The sequence below is a fragment of the Sus scrofa genome, chromosome 9 (genome assembly GCF_000003025.6).
Source record: "Sus scrofa isolate TJ Tabasco breed Duroc chromosome 9, Sscrofa11.1, whole genome shotgun sequence".
Lineage (NCBI taxonomy): Eukaryota > Metazoa > Chordata > Mammalia > Artiodactyla > Suidae > Sus > Sus scrofa.
The window spans coordinates 71,883,134-71,899,764 of record NC_010451.4 but is presented as its reverse complement, the minus strand read 5'-3'; the positions used below and the strand labels follow the sequence as shown (position 1 = coordinate 71,899,764).

The window sequence follows — 16,631 nt, the reverse complement described above, 5'->3', positions numbered from 1 at the left end:
AATCGGAGTTACAGCTGAGGCCTATACCACAGCTACAGCAACAATGGATCCGAGCCACACCTGCAAACCAATGGGAGCGTAAACCCACTGAGCAAGGCCAGAGATTGAGCCCACATCCTTATGGACTGCACAGAGACTATGTTGGGTCCTTAATCCTCTGAACCATAATAGGAACTCTTTAAATGATTTCTTTTCTTTCTTTTTTTTTTTTTTTGTCTTTTTAGGGCTGCGCCCGTGGCATATGGAGTTCCCAGGCTAGAGGTCCAATCAGAGCTGTAGCCTCCGGCCTACACCAGAGTCACAGCAACACCAGATCCCAGCAGAGTCTGCAACCTACACCACAGTCCATGGCAACACCAGATCCTTAACCCACTGAGCAAGGCCAGGGATCGAACCGGCATCCTCATGGATGCTAGTCAGGTTCATTAACCGCTGAGCCACGACAGGAATTCCTTGAAGAGATTTCTATTGCCAGCAATAAAAGACTTTCAATTAAGAGAATTCTGGATTACTGTTATTAAATTACAACATGCTAGTAATCATTTTGCTTATTCATTCACTAAGCAAATATTTACTGAGTACTTTTTTTTTTTGCCATTTCTTGGGCCACTCCCGTGGCATATGGAGGTTCCCAGGCCAGGGGTCGAATCGGAGCTGTAACCACCGGCCTACGCCAGAGCCACAGCAACGCGGGATCTGAGCCGCGTCTGCAACCTACACCACAGCTCACGGCAACGCCAGATCGTTAACTCACTGAGCAAGGGCAGGGACCGAACCCGCAACCTCATGGTTCCTAGTCAGATTCGTTAACCACTGCGCCACGACAGGAACTCCTACTGAGCACTTTTTTGATAGGCATTTTGGTAGGCTGCATTACTATCAATAGTAAGAACCTTCTTTGTAAAAGAGACTTTAAAATAATATAGCAATATTTAACACATTTTAACAAATGAAAAAAATTCACCCCAAATCCTACTTTACCACTCCTCTCACTGTACTTACTACCCAGTGTCTGTCTGTCCCACTAAACTTTAAGAACAGAGAATAGTGCCACCTATTTCCAGTTTTTAGTATAGAGTTCATTCAGGTTTGCTGAATGACCTGACACAACCCAAAGTTTTTAAGTCCTAATATAAAAGCACACATTTATACAAATGAAGTAATGTATACACTAATTTTTTTTTCTTTTTTGGCTGCCCTGGGGCATAAGGAGTTTCTGGGCCAGAAATCAGATCTGAGCCACAGCTGCAACCTACAAGCCACCTGTGGCAATGTGGGATCCTTTAATCCACTGCAACAGGCCAGGACTGAACCTGCATCCTAAAGCTGCAGAGACATCAATGGTCCCATTGCACCACAGGAGGAAATCCTGTGCACACTATTTTATTTTATTTCTTTCCATCTTTTTGTTCTTTTTCAGGGCCACATCCACGGCATATGGAAGTTCCCAGGCTAGGGATCTAATTGGAGCTGTAGCCACCGGCCTACACCAGAGCCACAGCAATATGGGATCCGAGCCATGTCTGCGACTTACACCACAGCTCATGGCAACGCCGGATTCTTAACCCACTGAGCAAGGCCAGGGATTGAACCCGAAACCTCATGGTTCCTAGTCGGGTTCATTTCTGCTGTGCCATGACAGGAACTCCTATACACACTTTTTTTTTTTTTTTTTTTTTTTTTTTTGTCTTTTTGCTATTTCTTGGGCCGCTCCCGCGGCATGTGGAAGTTCCCAGGCTAGGGGTCTAATCGGAGCTGTAGCCACCAGCCTACGCCAGAGCCACAGCAACGCAGGATCCGAGCCGCATCTGTGACCTACACCTCAGCTCACGGCAACGCCAGACTGTTAACCCACTGAGCAAGGGCAGGGATCGAACCCGCAACCTCATGGTTCCTAATTGGATTCGTTAACCACTGCGCCACGATGGGAACTCCATATACACACTATTTTTGATGATGCTGTTTTCACTCTATTTTCCATGTTCCTAGCAGTCTTCATATTACTGACTGTATAATATTCCATCACACTTATGTAATACAGTTTAGAAAATGATTCTCCTAATATTATCTTTGAAGGTTGTTTCTAGTGTTTTCATACTGTATAGCCAATGCTTGAGGAAACATATCTTGCCCTACAAGTCTCACAGATTTATTTCTGACTGGAAAACTATGGCTTAATTCTATAAGAAGATAATCTTCTACAATAAAAGTGAACATTTAAAGGAGATTTTAACCCCATCGGCAGAATTTTAAAGGACAAAAACACACATACAAAGAAACTAGAATTCCTTTTTTGTTGAATCAAAGCAACTTAAATGAATCCTCTATTGTGAAATGTGTTGTCCTAAGCATTTTATTTGGACTGCTTCACATATATTTAGGAAAGTATACTTCTGGAGGCAGGCTGTAAAAATTCTGAAGTAACAAAGAGCCAAGCAAAATGTCTAAGTAGAGCTTCAATACTTTTGTAGGGAAGGGCACACTTCCACTTTCTTGGATTCATAGATCGCGCTCATATACTCAGATTGCAGAAATTTAATCAACTTTGAGCATCTAAAGATGCCTTGATTCCCTTTTTCCTCCACGTATAGCTTCTAAAATAATGTCTGCCTGATAACATATAAGGACTTAAGCTTTGACCGTAGATAATATCAAGATAGTTTATATACTTACATTCATTTAAGGAACCTGTGCTAACCATCTACTACTGTATCTCTGCAATGTGTGCTTCAGGGATTACTGAAATCATAGACCCCAATCTCCTTAACTTGTTTATTTGGCAGGAGGGAAAGGTGAAGAAGAGAGAAGAAACAGTTAACTACATTATAATTTAATCGTGGTCCAAAAATGACTGCTAACAATCATCTCTAATAAAACAGACTATAATCTATAAACAGTAATTTCATTACAGGGAGGAAGGGGGCCTTAGAGTGGCCAAAAAAAAAAAAAAATACTCAAACATGTAATTTTTAAAAGAAATATCCTATTTAGGTTATATTTTGTCTTGCCAAATTTTTTGTGAAGCCAAGTGAATAATACCTGTGTATGATTTTGCGTTGTTTGCTTTACAGGTTTTTTTTCATACACATACATAAAACAGGGACTCAACAAGATTATATAGAGAGAGGTAAAATTCAATTTAAAGCGGGAATTCTATAGGTGTTGCTTAGAATATGGAACCCTTCGTCCCCTGAAGTTCCATTCACAGACTGCATTACTATTCCACACAATACAAAGCGCATGCCATGACAAAGACCTCCAAACACAAACATACAAAGCCAGGCTCCTAAAAACGCCCCTAAAGCGAAGTTCACAGCTGGCACTTGTGGCACACTCTTGCCACTGCTGAGGCAGCTGTCACAGGCCAATCACACACCCAAGAGTGCCAGCGTGCCACCTAAGAAAGCCTAGCTAATGATGAGCGTACAAATCCCTTACCGAATAAAGAAAAGCCCCAAATCCCCACCCTGAAGAGCACAATGCCTCCACTACCCAGAAAAGTCCCTAAGTAAAAAAAAAAAAAAAAAAAAAAAAAAGTGAAAGGATGGAAATTTATAAGCAATAAATACCAGATTAGAGCAATACGGTAAAAGAGGGATTTTATTTGGGCGTTCAAATGAGAAAGGAGCCACACCACCCAATCCTCACGGAAATATCCGCTAGGTAGTATAGCACTAAGCTTTTTCAATTGGAAAAGGGAGAGAAGAGGGCGAGGGGAAATGCGGACCCTGCAGCACCTCCCTCCCTGGCAGCGCACCGGTGCTGCAATATCTCCACTTCCCAGGCCCCCTCCGAACCCTTCCCAGCCACCGCCTCCCAGCGCAGGCCGGGCGGCCTCCGGTTCTCTTACCCTCGCTTTGCCGGCCTCCAGCTTCTTCTGCCTCTCTTCGTCCTCCATAGCTTCTGCGGGGAAGGCTGGGGGAAGACACGCAAGGGGTCAAGAGTAGAAAGGAAAGGTCGGTTCAGACGGAGGTGGGACCGCAAGCTCCACAGCCCCGCTCGCGGGGCCGGGCCGGCGCTCCTCCCCGCCCGGAGTGGAACCAGTCTCCTCGCTCACTGGCTGACAGTACTCGGCCGCACGAGCAGCGTCGTCACCGCCGCAGCCGCCATCTTCGTCTCCACGTAAACACACGGCGGGACGGGCGGGAGGGCGGGGGGCACGTCAAGCCGCGCAGCCGCCTCAAGCCTCGCGGCGCCGGGCAGGTGCTCCCGCGGCCCCGCCCCGTCCCGCGCGCCCCGCCCCCGCCGGCCCAGTGCTCAGCAGCCAGGGCGACCCCCGCCCGGCCTCCGATCCTCGCACCCACACCCGAAAAACTAGCTAGGAGAGCACCCTCGCCAAGGGCCGAACGCCACTCTCCAGGTGGCGGAGAGGGTTGGGAGAGAGGGAGTGTGCCAGGGGACCCAGTCGGACCCCCACCACTGTCCAAGGACTCAGTGGTCGTTTTTAAAGCCTTGAGATTTTGCAAATTTCTAAAGAAAAAATAAAACCCAAGTGCCTGATGGCGAAATTGGTGAAGGCTGAAAAGTCCCAAAGGAAAAGACGGGGGTAAGGGTGGATCGGGAAGAGGATCCACCGGACACTTTTTCAACCTAGATTGACTCCTCCACCCGAAGGACGGGGAAGGCAGCTAGCAGCTCTTATTGCGGAGGGCTGCAAAGACGGCTAGTAGCTCTTATTGCTTGCTTCCTTAGCGGAAAGTCCCTCTCCGATCTCGGGTTCATCCTTAAAGGCCCACCTCACACGCCGCCTGGAATAGCTTTTCTGATCTCTTTGTTCCCTCCACCGCAACCGGGAGTATCCAGCCTCATCTTAATCCCCTCCCACTCCTCCTTGGAGCTTGCCCTTAGTTATGGTGTCCTGAAATGAGCCTAGGCTTTGGAACCTAGGTTGAGGACAAAGCCAGGATAAACTTTCTAGCTTAGATGATCTTGAACCAAGTTACCTATCTTCCTTGAGCTTACCTGGAAGTTTTGGAAGGGTTGTTAATATATATGAGTTAACATGTGTTATATTAAAAAATCCTTAATGTCAGTTTCCTCTCTCCTTGTATTCCTGTATGCATACTGCGTGATATTTTAAAACCTTGCGCCCTTCTTAATTCACCTCATATACCTGACTTCTTAAGGGCAAAGACTATCTTGCTAATTTTGGCATTGCTAAAATGACTAGCGTAATGCTTTGCACCCAATGAACACTTGTTGGATTGAATTGAGCCACTTTAATAAATTGAGCATGACTCTCTTTCCTGTATTTTCATCTGTTCCCTCAATACTTTTTCCTTCTCATCATCTTACCCTCAAATCCATTCCTGGGGTGAACTACACTTTTTAATTTCTCAGGTTGATCATGTTTCTCCTTTGTTTTGGATTAGGCTGGACTGAAAAACTAGCAGGTATGAATTAAAATAAGCGGAGTTCAATCATAGAAGTGGTGTTAAGTGAAAACTAAGGTTTAAAAAAGAAAAGGAAAAAAAAAACTAAAGATCTAAAAATCTTAAGTCCACTACAAACTGAAGACTATTTTTAAATAGTCATAATTTAGAAATTCTTAGATTTAAAAAAGACTTTTTGTCCTCAGAATCCACAATGCATACATATTGCGCCAGTTTGTAATACCCAATATATTTTGTCCTGTTTTCCTAACCTGAATTGAGAAATGGGTGAGAATAAACATTTTATTAGAATAAAAGAATTGAGACAATAAAAGAAGAGATGATTTATTTAGTTGTCACCAAGCTAATCAGAGTAAAACCGGATCTAGAACCAAGTGTTCTAAAATGCACGATTTAAGTACTGCCTGGACAGAGGGATTGTGTTTATAGATTCTGATCCTCCAGGAGGAGGAAGCTCTACAATATCTAAGGTATTTCTGTTTGTTACTAGACACTGCTTTCTCAGTAGAACCTATTTGTTGCAGTGTGTGCTGAAATGTTCAAAAAACATTTCTGAAAATATTTGAGAGCCTTCTAAAGCAACAAGATTATTGCAGTGTTTCCCTTCACTAAGACTAGCCAGTTATACATGTCTGTTTTATACATAATAGGTGCTCAATAAATGTTGAGAGTTAATTGTGTGTTGACTTCTATTAGGAGGACAAGCATGTGGTGCTAGTGCACAGCTATCTCCTGATGGCAACTATTCATGTCATGCATGTCATGTTATATCATGTCACATCACTCATTCATTCATTCATTCAAGTCATTCCCTGAGAAGATACTTGAGCAAAGAAAGAGATGAGAGAGTGAGCAATGGAGATAAGTAAGGGATACAGCAAGCCTAAAATTCTTTTTTTTTTTTTTTTTTTTGCCTTTTGTCTTTTGTCTTTTTAGAGCTGCCCCTGTGGCACATGGAGGTTCCCAGGCTAAGGGTCTAATTGGAGCTTTTGCTGACCGCCTATGCCAGAGCCACAGCAACACCAGATCTGAGCCACTTCTGTGACCTACATCACAGCTCATGGCAATGCTGGATCCTAAACCCACCGAATGAGGCCAGGGATAGAACCTGAAACCTCGTGGTTCCTAGTTGGATTCATTTCCACTACACCTGATGGGAACTCCATATTGTTGATTTCTTAGGTCAAATAGATGAGTAGATCCTCTAAAGGGCAAAGTATTAGGGGAGTTTCCTGGTGGCCTAGCGATTTAGGGATCCCATGTGGTTACTGCTGTGGCTTGGGTCACTGCTGTGGTGTGGGAACCTTCATAGGCAGTGGGTGCAGCCCTAAAAAGACAATCAATCAATCAATATAAATTAAAAAAAGGGAATTTCAAATTACATATGTACTTTGCATTCAGGGCTCACACTATTTTTCTATTAGACTGTGCTGTTCTAGAGAGCCAGTTTAGATAGGAGAGGGATAGGATGACTGATTCTTGGAGCACTCCAACTCTAAGAGGGAGGGATGATGGGAGGAATTAGCAAATAAGAAGACTGAGAACAGTGGCTAACCTGGTAAGAAGAACTAGCAGCCAAATAAAGTGAAGGAGGAGGGAGTGATGAACTGTGGCAACTGCTGCTAATAGATTAAGTAAAATGAGGACTGAGAAATGACTACAGGATTTATTTTAGCAAGGTAAAGGGTCCTGGAGGTTTCCAGAGAAGTCATTGTAAATCAGTCATTAAATCCTACCAAGTACAAACACTGCTTCTATCTTTCTCAACACGGAGCCCCTGGAAGTCACTTCCAAGGGATCAGATTTGAAAAGGGGAATGATACCTATTTGTCATCCCTGATTGGAGTTACATTCTAGTGAGTCTTTGTAACATCCGTAAAATTCACAAATAAGCTACACTTCTTTTAGTGGTGACTTGCCTTCTTAATATTGCACTATACTTATTTCCCCAGAGGAATTAAAGATTTCTAAAAGTACTTTATCTAAAATACATTTGATCGGGAGATCCTGTCCTGGCTCAGTGGTTAACGAATCCGATTAGGAACGATGAGGTTGCGGGTTCCATCCCTGGCCTTGCTCAGTGGGTTAAGGATCCGGCATTGCCGTGAGTTGTGGTATAGTTCGCAGATGCAGCTTGGATCCCACGTTGCGTGGCTGTGGTGCTCCGATTAGACCCCTCGCCTGGGAACCTCCATATGCCGCGGGTGCGGCCCTAAAAAGACAAAAGACAAAAAAAAAAAAAAAATACGTTTGATCATTTTAGTTGCCATTCTCTGAATGTTGCCAAATCTATATAACTCATTTAAGTCAATCACCTGATTTTCATTAAATATTTGAACTCTGTCTCTCACCAAAGCACAATTACCTTGAATTTTCCTATGTGCTTAATTCCTATTTGTGTGTCACACATATTTTAATAACAATACTACATGATTGACATATTACTCTCATTTTCATTTAAATGCAGACACATTTCCCCTTACAGTTCTGGTTTCTTATTCTCTTTACTGCTTTCTGGAGTTTTTACCTGGGTAAATTATCAATATACAATTTAATCATGTACTTGTCCACAATATTTAAAATGTATACAGGCTTTTGGGAGTTCCAGTCGGGGCTCAGCAGAAACGAATCTGACTAGCATCAATGCAGACGCAGGTTCAATCCCTGGCCTCAATCAGTGGGTTAAGGATCTGGCGTTGCCTCTAGCTGTGGTGTAGGTTACAGACGCAGCTCAGATCCGGAGTTTCTGTGGCTGTGGTATAGGCCAGCGGCTATAGCTCCCATTCAACCCCAGCCTGGGAACCTCTATATGCCGCGAGTGTTCACCACCCCCCACAAAAATGTTATGCAGGCTTTTGGATTTTAATCCTATTATTTCTTTCTTTTTCTTTCTTTCTTTTTTATTTTTTCCACGTGGCATATGGAAATTTCCAGGCTAGGGGTCAGACAGGCACTGTAGCTGCCAGCATATGCCACAGCCATAGCAATTTGGGATCCTTAACCCATTGGGTGAAGCCAGGGATCAGACCCGGGTCCTCATGGATACTAATCAGGTTCATTAGTGCTGAATCATGATGTGAACTCCTTAATCCTATTTTTTAATTTTTTTGTCTTTTGTCTTTATAGGGCCGCACCCGCGGCATGTGGAGGTTCCCAGGCTAGGGGTTTAATAGGAGCTGTAGCCACCGGCCTATGCCACAACCACAGCAACACGGGATCCAAGCCTCGTCTGCAACCTACACCACAGCTCACAGCAACGCCAGATCCTTAACCCACTGAGTGAGGCCAGGGATTGAACCTGCGACCCTATGGTTCCTAGTCGGATTCATTTCCGCTGCGCCACGAGGGGAACTCCCTCCTTAACCCTATTTTTTAAGGCACCTCATCCACTGGGTGAATTCTGTATTTGGTTATGCACACCATTTAAAGATGAGTCATTAAAAATGAGTCAGAGGCCCTCAAATGCCTCATCATAATTCCTTACAAACAGGTACACATCTTTCTCATTTTTCAAAAGCAGTTTATTGTGAAACAGAAATACCAAGGATTTTACCGATTGCTTCTTTCAATTTTTCCAGGCCTAGAACAATACATTGTATATCCAGATACATGATCTTATGTAAATAAAAATGTTATCTCAATATAACCTGTGTGAATGAAATCTGTTGCCTGCCATATCAGTAAATAAGGATGTTGCAGTCATCAAGCCATCATATCACAGCCTCCCTGATGGTAAGCCCTGAGAGAACTCAGGATGGAAATATCTAGCAGTCAGCTGCTGCAGCCACCCACAAGTGCACCATGAGGAGACTCAGAATGAGAAAGTATGGGATATTGGCCCCAGACAGCTGAGGTGCATATCAAAAGAATGATTTTAGTGAGCCCAGACACTTGCATCTTCTCATACATAGAAAAGTGCTAAATTCCTTAACTTGAGGTATCTGGTTTTATTTAAAATAAATCTTTTTTTTTTTTTTTTTTTTTTTTTGTCTTTTGTCTTTGTTGTTGTTGTTGCTATTTCTTGGGCCGCTCCCGCGGCACATGGAGGTTCCCAGGCTAGGGGTCGAATCGGAGCTGTAGCCACCAGCCTACGCCAGAGCCACAGCAACGCGGGATCCGAGCTGCGTCTGCAACCTACACCACAGCTCACGGCAACGCCGGATCGTTAACCCACTGAGCAAGGGCAGGGACCGAACCCGCAACCTCATGGTTCCTAGTCGGATTTGTTAACCACTGCGCCATGACGGGAACTCCTAAAATAAATCTTTTGATGCTCCAACTATCTGGTCTTTGTTGCAAAATCTCCTACATATATTGGCTCCCCTACTTGCCTCTTCAGAGCAGTCTCTCAGAGTTATCTGAGATGTTGGGTTCCAGACTGGGGTCCTGTAGTCTTGTCCACCGAATAAAACATAATTCTTAACTTCTAAGTTGGGCATTTTTTTTTTTCACTTGACACCTGGATCAAAATTACTCAAAGAAAACTTTCATCTATGATTTTTTTTTTGGTAAATTAGATAATTACCTACTCAATTGTTTTCACCATTCTGTCCATCATTCATGGCTTTGCTTCCCTAATTAGAAGACATTGCCTGATACCATTTCCACTGAGCATTTTCCACCATCACTTGCCATGCAAACTGCCTAAAACTATGCTCAAGATCTTCTATCTGTAGCAAAATTTCTAACTTCTCTGTTTCAGTTAATGACATTTTTCCAGTTTCCTCAACTTGAAATCTTGGTGACATCTTGAGTTGCTCTCTCCCTCATCCATCATATCCATCAGTGGTGTGTGCTGTTGTGCTTTCCATCCCCGGTGTCTTGACTCCTCCCCAGCTTTTCTTTTTCCATGTGAACATGGTAGATTATACCCTCATTATCTTATAGTTTGAAAATTTCAAAAGACTCCAAGCTTGTATGTCAGTCTTATTCCTCTCTACAATAGTCTAGTCTTCAGAAATCTGTCAGATTAGCTTTCTTAAATGCCACTTTGACTGTCATTCCATTACGAAATGACTTCCTACTGCCCAATAAAATGAACTTCAAATTCCTAAATCTGTCATTCAAGGTCCTCCATAATTTGCCCTAGTTTTACTATGTGGTCCTAACTCCAACTCTTCCTCCTTCCCAACTCCCCATTCTAGTCAAACAGGTGCTCCCTGGGATCCCCATGAAGCAATTACTAAATCACATTTACACAATGTCAGAAATCCATATACAATGTTATAGTCTTCACAAGACAAATATTTATGGGAAATATGATTGAGCTCATTTTGCAAATGTAACTAGTGCCCTTTGTAATTACAGTTAAGCTGAAGAAAAGGGGGACATTAAATCCTAAAACCCAAAATGAGCATTTTTACTTATTAATAGAGGTAAAGTATATAAAAAGAAAATAGAAAGGAGCACAATGATGTATCTTCTACATTTTATAGATTAAAAAACTGATGGTTTAAGAGATTAAATGACTTGCCCAACTTTCCATGCTTAGGTAGCAAAAAGTCTTATCCCTCAGACCTAGCCCCAAACCCCCTGGTTTAAGTCTTACTCCATTTTGTTAAAGTGTTCCTCTAAAAAAAATTAGTAATTAAGTTTGAAAGGAATAAATACATACTTACTGAATGTATAAATAAAACTTAGAACTTTTTTGGTTAAATTTAAAGGTTTCAAAAGAGTATGACTTATGAAGCTGGTTTAAAGTGGCCAACTTAATGAAATGTTAGAGAAATCTAAGATGTCACCATTATCAAGAGGGAATTCTATGCCTGAAATTCAAGATATTGCAATCAATTACTGAAGAGAACATACATTAACCTTAGATCTTCAAGGCTTTTCACTGTGACAGGAAGGAAAGGGGCAGAGCACAACTTTTAAAAGAATGACATAACTGTTGAGGATATGACAAAAACTGGTTAGCGCTAATTAGGCCCTAGATGGCAAAATATTGGACTTTCAGTAGACCTTGAGTCCCATCATATGCTCATTACAATACCTTAGCATGCCAACTTTTTTTTTTTTTTCCCCCTTTGGCCATACCCACAGCACGCAGAAGTTCCCAGATCAGGAATTGAAACTGTGCCACAGCAGTGACAATGCTGGATCCTTAACAACTAGGCCACCAGGGAACTCCAACATTAGCATGATAAATGACACAGCCACAGGCACCATGACAGTTCCAAGGCCAATCATAAAAGGCCAAAAAGTGGGTGGTGGCCCATTTCCTAGAAATAGTTAGAATAATCCTCCCACTCATTAGCCTATGTAAGTACCCAGCTCTTAAAAGCTAACCACCCTTACACCTCAGGATCACTCTCTATTTCCGAGACCACTCCATGACCTGCGGCTGCCTCTTGCCTTCTGAGACTGCCTGCACTCTGTCTGTGGAGAGGCTATCTCTCTAAATAAATCTACTTTTACTTTACTATCACTTGTTCTTGAATTCTTTCCTGGTCAAAGACGGGATTCTCACTCGGCCTGTCTCAGGGACTCACTTGAGATCTGGGACATGACAATACTCTCGCACCCCATTTTTCCTGCAACAGTATTACCAAGCAGTCATATAATCTAAATGAGTTTCTAAAAGACCGTATCAAGGGTCCATGTAGTTTTTAGAGTCAAGATACATTTAGTTTAAATACGAAAGGAAATTTCAAATAATATTTCAGTGTCTCTTTGGTTTAAGCCAAGAGTCTGTTAGATGTTAAATAGTCTCTTCCCTTTTTTATGAAAACTGCCTTGAGTTGCTATGGCTTATGCTGGATTTGAGTGAAACCAGCGTTGTTTACCCTGGGCTACAAAGTTTGGATGGACCTCTAAAGATTGGACACAAAGGAGGCTGACCTCCTGTGAGTTAGTTTAGTATATAATTCTATCCAATTTCGTCAGTCATTTTCTTTTTATAAATTTCGTTCTTTCTTTCTTTTTGTCTCTTTAGGCCCACATCCATGGCATATGTAATTTCCCAGGCTAGGGGTCAAATAAGAGCTGCAGCTGTCAGCTTATGCCAGACACAGCAATGCAGGATGCGAGCTGCGTCTGTGACCTACACCACAGCTCACCATAATGCCAGATCCTTAACCCACTGAGTGAGGCCAGGGGTTAAACCTGCATCCTCATGGATACTAGTCAGGTTCGTTACTGCTGAGCCACAATGGGAACTCCAGGTATAACTTTTCTTACCATCTTTAAAGAGCCTATTAAACAGATCTTATGAAAACTGTATGTCACTTTAAAAAATGAGCAAAATAATATGAAATATTTGAATGCTTTCAAATATATATATTTGTAACATATCCCCAGAATTTATAAATATATATACATATATATATAACACACATACATTTAATATATATTCACATTCATTTCTATTCACCCAAGAAACCAGGACTGGACCTCACCATTGTAAAGGTATGTAAGGGAATTCTGAATGTGTTTATATTCCTGTGAGTGTGTGTGCATGTGTAGGTGTGTAGGTATGTATGTGTAAGAGTCTATAAAACTTGTCTAGAGAGTCTTTTAGAATAAGTTACCAACCAGCAATTATCACAAACTTCTTTTTCTAAAACAATGGCTGGAATGGAGTTCCTTTCGTGGCTCAGCAGAAACGAATCTGACTAGGAATCATGAGGTAGTGGTTTCCATGCCTAGCCTCACTCAGTGGGTTAAGGATCCAGCATTGCCATGAGCTGTGGTGTAGGTCGCAGACGTGGCTTGGATCCTGCGTTGCTGTGGTTCTGGTGTAGGCTGGCGGCTACAGCTCCGATTAGACCCCTAGCCTGGGAACCTCCATATGCTGCAAGAGCCGTCCAAGAAACGGCAAAAAAAAAAAAAAAAAAAAAAGAACTGTGAGAAATAAATCCCTGGTGATCATAAACCACCAGTTTATGGTACTCTGTTATAGCAGCCCAACTAGACTAAGACAACTTCTGTTCTTTAAGTTATGATTTGCCAAATATGTACCAAAAATATTAAATGATCATTTTTGTACCATCTTAATACAGGTTTTGCTGTAGAATTTGAGTAATGTATATATGACACAATTTAATACAGGAATTTCATTCTTAAATAATCTAGGCTTGAAAAACCTACAAAAGATATTAACAGTTCACAGAAAAAGAACTATTAATATTAAAAAAAGTATTTAAAAAGTTATTAAAAAAAACATTAAAAAAGCATGTTAGGAGTTCCTGTCATGGCTCAGTGGAAACAAGTCTGACTAGCATACATGAGGATGCAGGTTCGATTCCTGGCCTCACTCACTGGGTTAAGGATCTGGCATTGCCGTGAGCTATGGTGTAGGTGCAGATGTGGCTCAGATTTGGCATTGCCATGCCTGTGGTGTAGGCCTGCAGCTGCAGCTCTAGTTTGACCTCTAGCCTGGGAACTTCCATATGTCATGGGTGGGGCCTTGAAAAAAGAAAAAAAAAAGTGCTTTAATGTACCAAAAAAATGCTGGACCTAGCTTATAATTAGACAAATACAAATTAAAATTATACTCAGAAAACATTTCAAATATACTAGGTTGGCAAAGCATATGTCCTTACAAGTGAAAAACTAATATAGGTGTTCACAAAATACATTTTATGACTCAAAAGACATTTATATTGGCTATTAGAGATGATCATCAACAAATATTTGCAATTCCCAGCACTTATATGTAAAAACAGCATTTGCATTTTTTAATTCTTTGTTGGCCTCATCCAACATGGAAGTTCATCGGCCAGAGATCAAACCCATACAACTGCAACCTGCACCTCAGCCGTAGCAATGCCAGATCCTTAACCCACTATACCACGCAGGAACTTCCTAAATGTAGCAACTCTGAACATGCAATTCATTGATTTTTAAGTCTTTGGTTGAGCATGTTCCCAATCAATATTTGATTTTCATTTTACTTATAAAGATACCCATTACATTAACAGCCCTTAAAAAATAGTAATAAGCATGTTATGATCTACATATTGGAATAAGTAATGATTTCATAAAATTTGTCCTTACTTCTGGTATGTTCATCTGATTAATTTTTGTGTTGTTACACAATAGGAAATGTTCATTTACATGTAATGAAATTCAATCCTGCTGAGACTGACCAAGGGATTATTTAAAAAAAAGAGGTGTGCTTAGGTATGAAGATACAAGATTGGAAATGGATCACACACTCTATTATCAGTATTGCTGTACTTTTCATGATTTTTTTTCTAAATATTTGTCTAGTTAATGAAGAACATGAATTATTTTTCAATAAATTTCTTGTGATATTTTCTTTTCCATATATTTTATTTATTTATTTATTTATTTTTGTCTTTTTAGGGCCGCACCTGCACCATATGGAGGTTCCCAGGCTAGGGGTCGAATTGGAGCTGAAGCTGCCAGCCTATGCCACAGCCACAGCAACGCTGGATCTGAGTCATGTCTACGAGCTATACCACAGCTCACGGCAAAGCCTTAACCCACTGAGCAAGGCCAGGGATTGAACCTGTGTACCATGGATGCTAGTCAGATTCGTTTCCACTGAGCCATGACGGGAACTTATGTTTCATGTATTTTAATCCAAATTATTGCAACAGTCATGTAACAGTCTTTAGGAACAATTCACAGAGACTGTATACAGTTTTGACTCTTTAATCTCACATATTTGATAATTTATGAAAGTTATACCTGCACAATACAGCCTAAACAGGAGAATTAATGCAATAATCTAGAAGACTTGACCAAAACAAACAACTGAATTATAATGAATTCAATTCTCCACATTCTTTTTAAATTAAAATTCCAGATAAACTTTCATATGTTCTGTAATACACACCTACCTTTTGCTTCCTCTCTATTTCTCTTTCATCTCTCAAATCAAACCTTTCCAATGTGCCCTTTATAACTCACAAGTGTAGTCAGCCAAATCCCAAATATCTAAAACCTTTTCTCTGATCTTTTCCTTTACTTCTTGATCTGCTGGAACTTATTCTTCACTATCACACTGCTTTCCCTGTAGTCCTCCGAAGTGGGAACTGTTCCTCCCACAAGGAAGCTTTGTGCCATGGGGGCTAGAGGTGGAGAACAGGCTTTCATCCACACAATTCTACCCACACAACTCTACTCTGCTCTTGTTAAGGTCACCTATGGCCAGTTTGTTGCCAAATCCAACGCTCATATCTGATTCCTTCTTTTTCTTGACTTCTAAATGTCGTGGTGCCCGAGGGGAGCCCTGGATCTTTTCTCTATGTCTACTCACTATTTTGGTAAACTTGCCTAGTACCATTGTGTAAAATACCACCTAAATATGCCTACTTATAATTCTAGCTTGCACTCTCCCTTGAACTCCAACTTCAGATGTCTAATTATTTCTTTGACAAGTCTACTTGAATGTATAATACACACTTAAATACATTTGAAGCCAGACTTTAAAAATATACCCCAAAGCTGCTCTTCGAAAAGTTTACCTATCCCAGTAAACAGTAATCCTAATTTAGGAGTTCCTTGGGTCAATAAGCTTGGAGTCACCCTGGTCTCTCCTCTTTCTCTCATAACTAATATTCAATCCAGTAGTAAATTGTGCTCTCATATACCCGTAATTCTGCCACGTATTGCCACTTCCACAAGTATCACCCTAGTCCAAGCCACCATCATCTCTCACCTTGATTTTTGGTAAGTTCATAACCGGTGTCTCTGCTTCTATCCTTGTCTCTTCTTGGTATATTCTTTACACTGTAGCCAGACTAATCCTTATAAAATATGTCACATAATGTCATTCCTCTACTCAAAATCCTTTAATGGCATTACATATCATTCAGAGTAACACCTAAAATCTTCATAAGGCTACTTGATCTGGTCTTTGAGCTCATCAACCCTTTCTGCCTTACTTAATCTGATCCAGCCACACTGGCCTCCTTGGTCTTTTTCCAAAAAGCCAAGCATGTGTCTGATTCAGAGTCTTTGCACTTGATATTCCCACTGCCTGGAATGTTTTATCCCCAGACAGCCAGACCTCACTTTCTAATCACCATCTGATCTCTGCACAATTATCATCTTATCAGAGAAGCTCTTTTCTTTTGTTTTATAATTTTTTTTAATTTTCCCACTGTACAGCAAGGGGATCAGGTTATCCTTACATGTATACATTACAATTACATTTTTCCCCCACCCTTTCTTCTGTTGCAACCAGAGAAGGTCTTTTCTTGAACATCCTATAAAAATGTCCTGCCCCTGCCTGTCTTTATAATTTTTCACAGTGGCACGTGTCAT

The 16,631-nt window shown here is 41.3% G+C and overlaps 1 protein-coding gene across 20 annotated transcripts in view; it reads right to left on the bottom strand.

The window, feature by feature from the left end:
- Positions 1-4,150, bottom strand: part of AKAP9 (A-kinase anchoring protein 9) — a 159,284-nt gene extending 155,134 nt beyond the window's left edge. For 12 of the 20 annotated variants that reach the window (XM_021102178.1, XM_021102179.1, XM_021102180.1 and 9 more), the window contains exon 1: positions 3,851-4,139. In XM_021102178.1, the coding sequence (XP_020957837.1) occupies positions 3,851-3,898 (48 nt within the window). In that variant the 5' untranslated portion in view covers positions 3,899-4,139. 20 annotated transcript variants of the gene reach the window in all.